Source organism: Neopelma chrysocephalum, unplaced genomic scaffold, assembly GCF_003984885.1.
Source record: "Neopelma chrysocephalum unplaced genomic scaffold, ASM398488v2 Primary Assembly neopelma1_80b, whole genome shotgun sequence".
NCBI lineage: Eukaryota > Metazoa > Chordata > Aves > Passeriformes > Pipridae > Neopelma > Neopelma chrysocephalum.
In genome coordinates, this window is record NW_020897742.1 from 3,807,160 (window position 1) to 3,818,166 (window position 11,007).

Here is an 11,007-nt window from a genome sequence, read left to right on the forward strand (position 1 = left end):
AGATTGCTGAATAACCTAGAATTTTCAAAGCATTTAGCTTTGGTCTAATGTTTCATTTTAAGTCAACGAAGATTTAACTATTGACTTTATTACATCAGGCATAGAGCTCAGCCAGTACTTTGAATGTGGCGTTCCACTGGCAGTGTTAGAAAAGCAGCTAGTACAAAAGAGTGCTGTGCTCAATGTAAAAGCTGTTCTTACATTGTGTGGAAAAGTACCTCTTACTCCTTGTTTTATATGCATCTCTTATGATTACATTATTTGCTGTTGTACTAAAAGTGCATATATTACTTAGCTATGGCCATGTTGTTTATTCAGTAAAATTTTCTATGCCGGCTCTTTCCTTTTTAAAATACAGTATTTGGACCGTTAATGCTTTTTGTAGAATTCTTAATGAATTTTTCATGGGAAGGCCATTTCTTCTTACATTAAACAGGAAACGGACAAATAACATCTGGCAAAGGGGAATCATAGCTATTGATTCCCTGATGTAGTGCTAACACAGCTCACAAACATGGCTGCGTGAAAAATACAGCACTTGCTTGCTGATAGGATGTATTAGTTAGCCATTTGTTGTGTGTTGCTGACAGCTTTATGGATGTTTACAGTTAAGGATGATGCTGAAGTGCTGATACTAGGAATTGTATAGCTTTTGCCTGTAATAAAACAACCAAGTTTTTGTGTAAGCTTTTTTGAAATTGCAGATCTCTCTTTTTATTGTGTATCTTTTAATGAACTGCCACTTGTCTTTTTTTGGGTAACAGAAATAACAGTTCTCTGTGTTGTGTGGTGTGTGAATGATTTAAAAAACCAGTTTACTTAAATAAGCTTCTTACTGCCAATAGAGCCCTTAAAAGTCAGATTGTTTTTGAGAAGAGTTTCAGTGTTGTCTGTGCGCTTGGTTATCTCTTAGAGATTAAGACTGATTTTTATACATCTGACAGAACAAGTAAATATTCTATTACCTGCTGGTACCTGTGCTGTTAAAACAGCTAACAAGTGGGAGTTAATATGAGCAGTCCAAATACTTCTTCAATCAAGACTTTAATAGAAACTTTAATAGAAAAGTGTTTTAGTGTAAAATAATACCTTTGCTCCATTTGCACACTATACTTTCAATGAAGAAGTTCTGAGTCTACCTTTGCAACATATTTTACTGAAAAATGTCATATGAAAAATCATAAAAAATGTGGGAAATAATGGAATTTCTAGTTTTTTTCAGTGTCTTACGCCATTTATGGTTACTCAATGAGGCTTACCCTTTAAAAGAAATCTTGTTAAATTATGTGTATATAAGCTTAATGGTCATTATGGTAAAATATCTGTCTCTAGTTTATTTTTCTTATTTTCTTCTCCCCTTATTTATTTGTTCTGTATAGACTCCAGTAAGGAATGAAATTAAAAGCATTTTTACCTCCAGTAGTAGTGGAGAAGGGAATACTCTGGAAGGCAGCAGATTCATTTCTTTTCTGCTATGTCATCAGCAGCTCTTATATTTCATCATGCATGGATTTTATAATGCAAAAGTTATGGGTGAAATAATAATAATTCTGGTAATACCAGAACCTATAGACACCTGCACAAACAATGCTGATGGGGAATTGCCCTGACCTTGACTCACTCCTTAGTGAGGCAAAAGAAAACACCTGACCTGCTCTTGCTTCTCAGAAATTCTCACTGCAGGACAGATTTTTTTTTCAGATATGCTGTCTCATAGCAAGTATCTGTACAATGTCCATGTAGGCTGTATTAGCAACCAGAAAAAAATGCTGGATGTAGATATGTGTCCTTGGTCTTGGGGAGTGGATACACAGAATTCTTGCATTCGTGGTTGCACAAATTTGTGGAGGCCTCAGTGATTTATCAGGAAAGCCTTCTGTATGCCTCAAGTTCCTCTTCTGATCTTCACCCACCTATTTCACACACAGGCTTGCTTAAAACTCAAAGGCTCACTGTCTGCATGCCCAGGGGACCTGCTGTCTTGGTAGAACCGTGAGCGTCCGGCCTTAGTCCATTTCATAATATTAGTGTGCTGATGGCAAAGCCCCAGGCAGGCCTGCTCAACCCTTACTAATTGTGCACTGACAGCAGTGAGTTCAGCTTAAGACCCAAGCTACCGTTCTGATTCAGAAATACAGAAGGGGTGAATACAGGTTGTGCAGAAAACAACTTGAATCCCCTGCCCTCTCTAGGAGCAGCACTTAGTAGTCTGGGGTGAGGCTTCTCACAATCCTGCTGAAGGTGTGCAAAGTTTAGACAGAGTGCAAGTGGGTCCTTGCTTCTTTTGACAGAAACTTTGCTGACATGGTTTTCCATCTGTAAATGCAGATCCATTTAAGAGACATTTGATAAAATGCACAAGCAGAGCACTGTAGTGCTGCTCCAGTGGAAATGAGTGCATCTGTTGCAATTCTTTGTCTGTACTGTCTCACTTGCTAGATAAATACATGTGTCTCTACAGGGATAAGTATTGATCATCACAGTCTAAAGGAGTGGGCTAATCATCAGAGATGAGAGTCATATAGATCGTTTGGGTTGGAAGGGACCTTAAAGATCATCTCATTTCAACCCCCCTGCCATGGGCAGGGACTCCTTACGCTAGACCAGGCTGCTCAAAGCCCAACCTGACCTTGAATACTTCCATGAAATCCACATCCACAAGTTTTGTGGGCAGCCTGTTCCACTGTCTCACAGTGAAGAATTTCTTCCTAATATCTAATCTAAACCTACCCTCTTTCAGTTTAAAGCCATTTCCCCCTGTGCTAACACTCCTTGCTCTTTGTAAAAAGTCCCTCCCCAGCTCTCTTGCAGCCCCCTTTTGATACTGGAAGGCTGTTGTATGGTCTCCTGGGAACCTTTTCTTCTCCAGGCTGAAAACCCCAAGTCTGTCAATCCTATCTTCATAGGAGAGGCTCTCCAGCCCTCCTAAGATTGTCTTTATGGCCTTCTCTGGACCCATTCCAAGAAGTCCATGTCTTTCTTGTGCTGTAGGCCCCACACCTGGATGCAGTACTCCAAGTACTCATGAGAGCAGAGATGCCACTTGAATGCCTACACTTCAATGCTTGAAAGTAGATTTTAACCAATACCTAAATAGGTATGTAAGTCAAGGAAAAAAATTCAGGAGTTCTCCTTAACTTCATTATCCCCATTAGTTCTTTTACTTGGACACATGTACGTTGTGTGTAAGCATCACACTAAATCTCCACAGTCAAATCCTACTGAAGGAGAGATGGACATGAAAAATGAAAGTTATTTCCATTTAAACCTTCCAGAAGTAATAGACTTTACACTAATGAAAAATTTAGCACCCTTAGCATGGAGTTCTAGATAGGCATAATGATTTTTCTCTAACGTATACACTTTGAGTTTGTCATTGTTGTGGGTCATAGTTTATTCTCACAATATGGAAAGTGTCTCTGTTAATTTGTGCAGAAGATACCTACACCTCTGAGATTTGCTTAAACTGCAGTCAGCTGCATCCCATATCATTGGAACAGTGATTCTGGGATTAATGATAGACTTTGCTGGAATCAGAGTTGGAAGACTTAGTTAGGGTGTTGGGTAGCAAGGGCTCTGCGTCTGCAAGTGAATCGACTCCTTAATAAGGTCCTGCCTCTGTTGTCTGCCCAGAAGAAGTAGCTTTTTAATACTGAGGTAGTAAGGTTGTTTTTTAGTAACTGTCTTAATTGGGTTTTACTCTTTTATAGGCAGCTTCTGCCAAAAGAGTGATTTTGAATATGAAAATGTAGTGCATTCAGGAGTCTCTGTCTACTTTAGGCTAATATTTGGTATTTATGGAAAGCAAAAATAACTCTGAAGGTTGATTGAAATAATGTTTTTAAAAGATGTAAAATTTTGAGGACCTAAATTCTACCTGGAACACTGTCATGACTCAAACAGATGGAAGAATTACGAGTCTAGTGCAGAGTAAGAACACGACAAATATATAGGCTCTTTTTCTGAGATGCTGTTCTCCCAACTTTCCGTTATTTTCAACTGTATGTGTTTGCTAACTAACTGCCAGTGATTTTCTTTCTTGATTTTGTGCAGTTTCTCCTAAAACTTCTTTGAGCTTTTACATCCTGCAGTGTCATTTGCCAAAGAGTTCAACACTGTAAAAAAACAACTTATTTTTCTTATTTTCTCTGAATCTCATCCTGCTAGATTAATTTGATGCTTCATAGTTTCTTTTTTTATGAGAGAACATGTTTAATCAATCCCTGTATAATTTTAATGATGTTGCTATCTGCTTTATGCTCTCTAAGCCACCTCTTTTCTAGATTGGAGAATCCTAGTTTTACTGAGTAATTTCTTGCATAGAAACTATATTATATTCTCTATGGTGTATTTTTAAGATATGCTTTGTGTATTTACCTTTTATATTGTTTTAGTTTTTTTTTGCTTTAATGTTTGTTCTAATTTAAAATTAATTTTAAATACATGTAGTCTTAGGGTATATTTACGTTAATTAAAAAAATTCTTATACTTTTATCTAAACATAGTTGCTCAGTGTATAAGCTATGTTAATTAAGGTTTTTAAATATACATCAGTTCATTGACAATCTGTGTAGGTGTTTGTAAGAATTTTGGGATGTACATTTATTTTTATTTAAACCAGTACCACAACTGTCTCTTCATATGCAACTGATAACCCAAAAAGTTGACATGACCTAGAGTTGCAAAACTGGTAAATAGTCAATCTAGGTTTCTTAGCTGCCTGTTTTTATATAGAATTCTCATTAAACCTCTCTGTCTCTGTATTCTTGCCACACCTGCCAGACCAAAATAGGCAGTGACCTAAGCTGTGTGAAATGAACTCACAGGGTCTGGTTGCCGTCTTGTGTCTCCATCCAGTTGCCTGGAGACAACTAGATTAACAAAGGTTTCCTCTTTCTAACTACATCTTCAGGCAGTTTTCAAGTCAGAAAATGGGAAATATTAATCAATTTAAACCTATTGAACTATTCGAGCTTAAGGATATGCTGTTGCACACAGCAAGAGCCTTTTTTTGTGCTGTTTTGTCGTGTGTAAAGTCACAATGATCTCATTTCTGCATGAGTGCAGACAAATTGCTCTACTTGCATATTGCATGTGAGCATCTTCAGCCTCATGGTATAGCTCAGATGTTTAATGGTTTTGTGCTAGGAAAGGTCTTTTACTTTCAGATTTGTCTCTCTCCAATTTGTAGGTTTCTGGTATATGAAAGCACACTAATCTATAGCACTTTTCATTAACTGAATAGTAGCCTAAAAAAAATTTAAATTAAACCTCACATCTGCTGTTAATGTCATTACTGTAATTACTGTTTGCATTTTGTGTTCATAAAATCAAACAATGAAGCCCTGTGTAAAGTTGCATTCTACATACAGGTTAAGAATAGAGCACACAGAGCTCAGAGGTGGGACAGAATATCCCTCCAGCCTCCCATTTCAGAAAAGATGACAGCTGTTTGGATAATGCCTTAGTATGCTATGTAGTGTGCTGCAAGATGCCAACACTAGGAATTTCAGAATCATGGGATTGTTTAGGTTAGAAAATACCTTTGAAGTCTCATCAAGTCCAACTGTTAACCTAGCACTGCCAAGTCCACCTAAGTGCCACCTCTACATGTCTTTTAAATAACTCCAGGGATGGTGACTTAGCCACTTCCCTGGGCAGCCTGTTCCAGTGCTTGACAACTTTTTCCATGAAGAATTTTCTCCTATGTTCAATATAAACCTCCCTGACACAACCTGAGGACATTTCCTACCTATCACTTGTTAATTAGGAGAAGAGACTGACCCCCTGTCTCCCTGTAACCTCCTTTCAGGTAGTTGTAGAGAGTGATAAGGTTCCCCCTGAGCCTCCTCTTCTCCAGGCTAAACAACCCCTGCTCCCTCAGCAGCAACTCATATGACTGAGTCTCCAGACCCTTCACCAGTTCCGCTGCCCTTCTCTGGACACTCTCCAGCACCTCAATGTCTTTCTTGTTGTGAGGGGCCCAGAACTGAACACACGATTCAAGGTGTGGCCTCACCAGTGCCGAGTACAGCGGGATGATCACTGCCCGTGTCCTGCTGGCCACACTATTGCTGATACAGGCCAGGATGCCTTTGGCCTTTCTGGGCTACCTGGGCACACTGCTGGCTCATGTTCAGCGACTGTCAATCCATTTGATTTATTGATCAACCTGTCTTCAACATAATTAACATATGACAGTTATTAACACAGGGCCACCTCTCGAGCCTGCCATGGTCCTTCTGGATGGAATTCCTTCCTTCTCCTTTTTGGTTATATGTAGTTGTTCTATAGTCCTTCCTTAAGTAGTAAATTAGTACAACACTGCATTTCAAGGAATCTAGGAAAGACATGTTGTCTCAGTTTAAAGAGACTGAAGTGTTTTGCTACGGAGGATGAGTTATGAGGAAGACCAAACTCCTCCCTCTAAGCAATTGTAAATCCGAAATTAAGAGGCTCCAATTGATGAAGTGTGCAGAAAGAAAAAAATAACAGCCCTTTATTAAAGGATATATGTGTATTGGCAGAACATATGTATTGGCAGAACACAAGAACAACCAAACAATGATCCTGTACCCAAAAATCCCCTTCAAAAAGGAAACAGTTTAGTACTTTCTGCCTTCTCGTGCAGTGCTAACAATGATCAGCAGGGGGCGCTGTTGGATCTCTGGAGGAGCAGAGCCTGCAGTGCTCGGTGTTGGTCGCCAGGGGGCGCAGTCGGGTGGTCGCCACGTGGGGGCCTCGATGTGCGGGAGAACCGAAAAGGGAGATCTGACCCCACATCGAGAAGGGGAAGGGACAAAAGGGGGCTCTTCCCAGGAAACTCACACTGGCTGTGGCTGGCTGTGGCTGGGATTTCCCCCCTTTCGTCAATGAACACATGCCGCTGCCAAACACGGGAGCGGAGGAGGGAAAAGGGTGACCTCCTCCCCGAAAGGTTCCTCTGCAGGTGGGTCAAGCCTCTCCGATGAAATCCGAGCAGGTCTGGGCTAGGGGCAGAACAGGGCGCAGGAAAGCGGAGGCAAACTGGGACCAAAAACAGCCAGGTGACGAGGCTGAAAACAAAATGAACCGCGGACCCCTCCAACACACACCCTCCCTACAGTCAGGGCAAAAGGGAAGTGCCTCCCATTTCTGAGGAGAGAAAAAAAAAAACCATCAATGCTCCCCATAGTCTTTAGAGGGCCATCAGCTTGGAAGTGGATCTGCTGGTTAGTTCTTTTGTGTGGATCAATCACCCTAGGCAAACACCTTTCCCCTCCCTCGTTCAACATCTTACTTTTGCAGCGATGCAGGGGAAAGAAAAAAATTCCCCCTTGGTTTTTTTAGAACAAGTAAACTTATGACACATGTGAAAATTAACTGAAATAGAATTTAAAGTATTCTATAGTGTTTTCAGTAAAACTGTAGACAAGATTCTTAAGAGAGTGTCTGCTCTCATGTATCAAGTAACCACATTTTTCGAGGTATTCTAGGTGTCTCACAGAGGTTAGCAACTCTGTGCTCCACATCTTTTATTACATGCTATATTCTTCTGAAAATCTCATCCTTCCTGTGAGTGCTGTAATTCTGGAAAATCTGATTGTGTCTGTGAATGTTGCCTGTCATATTAACATGTGGAATGTAATGTACTGTATTAATATAAAGTGAGCAAAATTTAATATACTCTGCTCTGACCTTCCTCAGAGTGTCATTTTTGATATGGAGCTAAATGGTGTGATCCGTTCTGCACTGGGACTGAGAAGCTGTGAAAAGTCTGTAAAGCTGTTGATGTAATCCCAGGCTGTTAAGCATCCTTATTCCTTAACTTTGTGCAGGTCAAATATTTATATTAATGTGGTAGACTGTTTGAGACGTACCTTTACATATTCTGACATATGCAAAGTGTGTATGCCTGTTGTTAATCCATACGGAATACTCATCTCACTTTGAAGGTCACACTGTACAGTTAAAACTGTCGTGACATGTTCTGGTTGATGGCTGTATCTGGTAATTAATTTTTAATTACTTTGAATTTCTCTTTCTTTGTAGGTTGATGATTCCACTTGTGATGCTGAAATCCTTTCCTTGCTCCTGGATGCCAAGCTAGTGGTGAAGTGCATGCCCACTGCCTTCTGCCCACGCCTTGTTCACCACCTGCTGGCTCACCAGGGAGAGGGAGGCTGGGATGTAGAGGAAATAGCAAGGCAGCTTAAAGAGGCGGGATTCAACGCAGAGGCCGGGTCCCTCTTGATGGCTCATCGAGGGACTCATCCTGCGCTCAGGACTTTTACTGCTGCCCTCCAGGCTGTCCAGCATTGGATCTAAAACTGTATTTGTCCGCCTTTTTGCTGGAGATCTTACACAAAAGGGAGAAATCGATGTTCTAGTAAAGTAACAAAGTGAGTTATTACCTACGTGTTGTAGAAAACAAACAGCACACAACGAATTCCCATATACGTCTAATTGTTTAAAAAAAGTATTGGTGCAGACTGTATCACTCTGTTGTATGACTAGCAAAGCATTGAATTTGATAATCCCTTTCAGATCAAAGTGTTAAATGGTTACACTCGCTGACATAGAAATGAAACATTAGTAAGCTGGGAGATAATATACAATTTGTCTTAATTTCTGTAAGTAATTTACTCTTGTTGTAATGTAAAACTAATGTAAAAATATAATTATAAAGATATATATGGAGCAAAAAAAGTCGCACTGAAGAGTGATTTTTGAGAATTTCAAAACCTTAAAATTTGGTATTGTGCAATGTTGTTATCACAGCTTTTGTTTGCAATAAATAAAATATTTTGCATTTAATGTACTCTCTCTTCTTTCAGCCTTTTAGTCAGATAAATACTTTTTTCAGCTCCTTTTTCTGAAATTGCTGTCTCCCCTTAGTGATGTTTATTCATAAGGACAGGCTGAAGTCTTTGAGATATTTTTCTCCACACTATGGGAAGCCCCATCTCAAATCCTAAACGTGTTGATACCTTTTGTGAATGCACTTTCAAAGTATTTACTTATATTTTTCTTGATTTTTGAAAAATTGCATAACTGTGTTTATTTCCAAATACCTTTCTGTCTTAATAAGGCAAAACAATATTTTGATTGTTTTCAGAGGTTTTTTAACAAGCGGACTTTTGGTTACACTGCATTACCAGAAGGGTTTGATGTTTCCATGTGTTTATAGGAATTTGTTTTTAAAATCAGTCTGTCAGTCTTTTGCCTAATCTTGTGTTCAGATCTAATTTTGATGTAATAATGTACAGCAACATTACACACAATAAGAGCCACAGGTTAATACATGTTGGAAGCAACCTCTAGGTAATGTAATGTAACCTCCTGCTTAAGGCAGGTGGCCTTTATGGTTGGAACAGGTTGCTCAGGACTGCATTCAGTTGGGTCTGGAAAACCTACAAGGATGAATGTCTTGGCTTGGCTGTGCCCATTTTGAAAAGCTTTTTATGTTTGTCCTCTTGGGATCTTCTTTGTTTTACCAGCTTTTACTGTCTGTGAAAATGTCTCAGATGTCAGCCTTACTTCCCACATTGCACAAGATTATTAATGAAACTTTTAACAATGCTTTAATTCTTCAGATTGTTAACTTATCTTTTGTACCTGCTAGTCCCAGCTGTCCCTCAGTGTTTATGGAAGTGCTTGTATCATCCATGTATTAACATATCAAGTTCAAATTTCTATCATTCAGCTATATTGCCTTAATTCAGTTCTCTTATGTTAGCAGTCCCAAGAGCTCCAGACTAGTACAGCGAGTATATTGGAATTGCAAAGAAAAGAGAGGAAAAATTTTAAAAAGGTAGTGTAAGTGGTAATCAGTAGTTATGGGCAAACCACAAGGCACACCTCCAGCGGGAAAACCTTGGATTATTTTGTAGAAGATATTTCAATACTTTACAATGAAGCATTTTGGTGTGTCTGCATGTTTTGTTCTCGGGTTAGTAAATTCAGTACTAGATTTTCTGGCTATTCTCATTCAGGATCATGAAAAGTTTGTGTTTAGTGTCACTCTAAAGCTGAGCTGTAGATAAAGCTCTAATGACTGTTATTGATCTTCTGTCCATTTTCTGGTTTCTTGGCATTACAAATCCATGATAAATGTTTTCCTTGCAGCCTGGACTACTCCTGTATTCAAAACTTTCACCTGTAAGAAAGAGTTTGTACGTTAGTATATACATCCACAATGATTAACCTTTATTAGTGTATGTTTCAAAGAAAATTAAAGGGAAAAAAGAAGAAGAAGAGGCATGTAACAGGGGTGTGTGTCCCAGTGCCAGTCTCTTAGTATCTTCTGTGTTGCAGATGAATATTTGTGGCTCTGGGATTGACCAGGATACACTAGAAGATGCTATTGAGTTGGGTTTGGATTTTAGTTTTTGTTTTGTTCTTTTTAAAGAAGCTCACCTTGGTGTGACTTTTAGCCAGGTTATTGTTATACTGAATGCTGAGCAGTTCAGTTCTGTCAATTTGTTTGATTTGCAGTTGGGATTTGTTCAGAATACAGCATGAGCAGACTTTTTTTTTTACTACAAACAGTTCCACGCTCTGGAGATAGATCTGTTCCCAAAAGCAGGTAAATAAAGAGTTGAGTTGTGTCTGCAAGAGCAATGCTTCCTAGGGCAATTAATCCTCTTTTGTCTGAGGAACACAGATAGTGTTTGGATCTTTGAGGAGCTCTGGCACCTGGTAGACACAGCAAAACAGCAAAATATATCACCTTTCTTTTGGGTAATTAGAACTAGAGATTAGGGAAGAAAGATCATAACTCACAATTTCTTTTTCTGCCTCCGTAGACAGTATGACATTGCAACAGACACAGAGCAGACACTTGTATTTATAAACAAAACAGTGCAATCCAGTGAGTGGCTACATATGATTCAGATATTTTCCTGTTATAATGATTCTATGCTTTACTGTTTGTGACATTCTGCATGGTGAAGAGATGCTTTGAGAGTCTGGCCATCTAGTGTAGAGTATGGCCATCATCAGCTCAGGAAAGACATGGACCTTTTG

General features: G+C 39.2%; 1 protein-coding gene across 1 annotated transcript in view; it reads left to right on the plus strand.

Moving 5' to 3' along the window:
• The window catches only part of NBAS (neuroblastoma amplified sequence), a 168,086-nt gene extending 159,290 nt beyond the window's left edge, over positions 1-8,796 (plus strand). The window contains exon 52 of the mRNA XM_027690224.1: positions 8,032-8,796. Coding sequence (XP_027546025.1) covers positions 8,032-8,307 — 276 coding nt within the window. The 3' untranslated portion in view covers positions 8,308-8,796. The remainder of the gene's footprint in view (positions 1-8,031) is intronic.
• Positions 8,797-11,007: the final 2,211 nt, after the last annotated feature.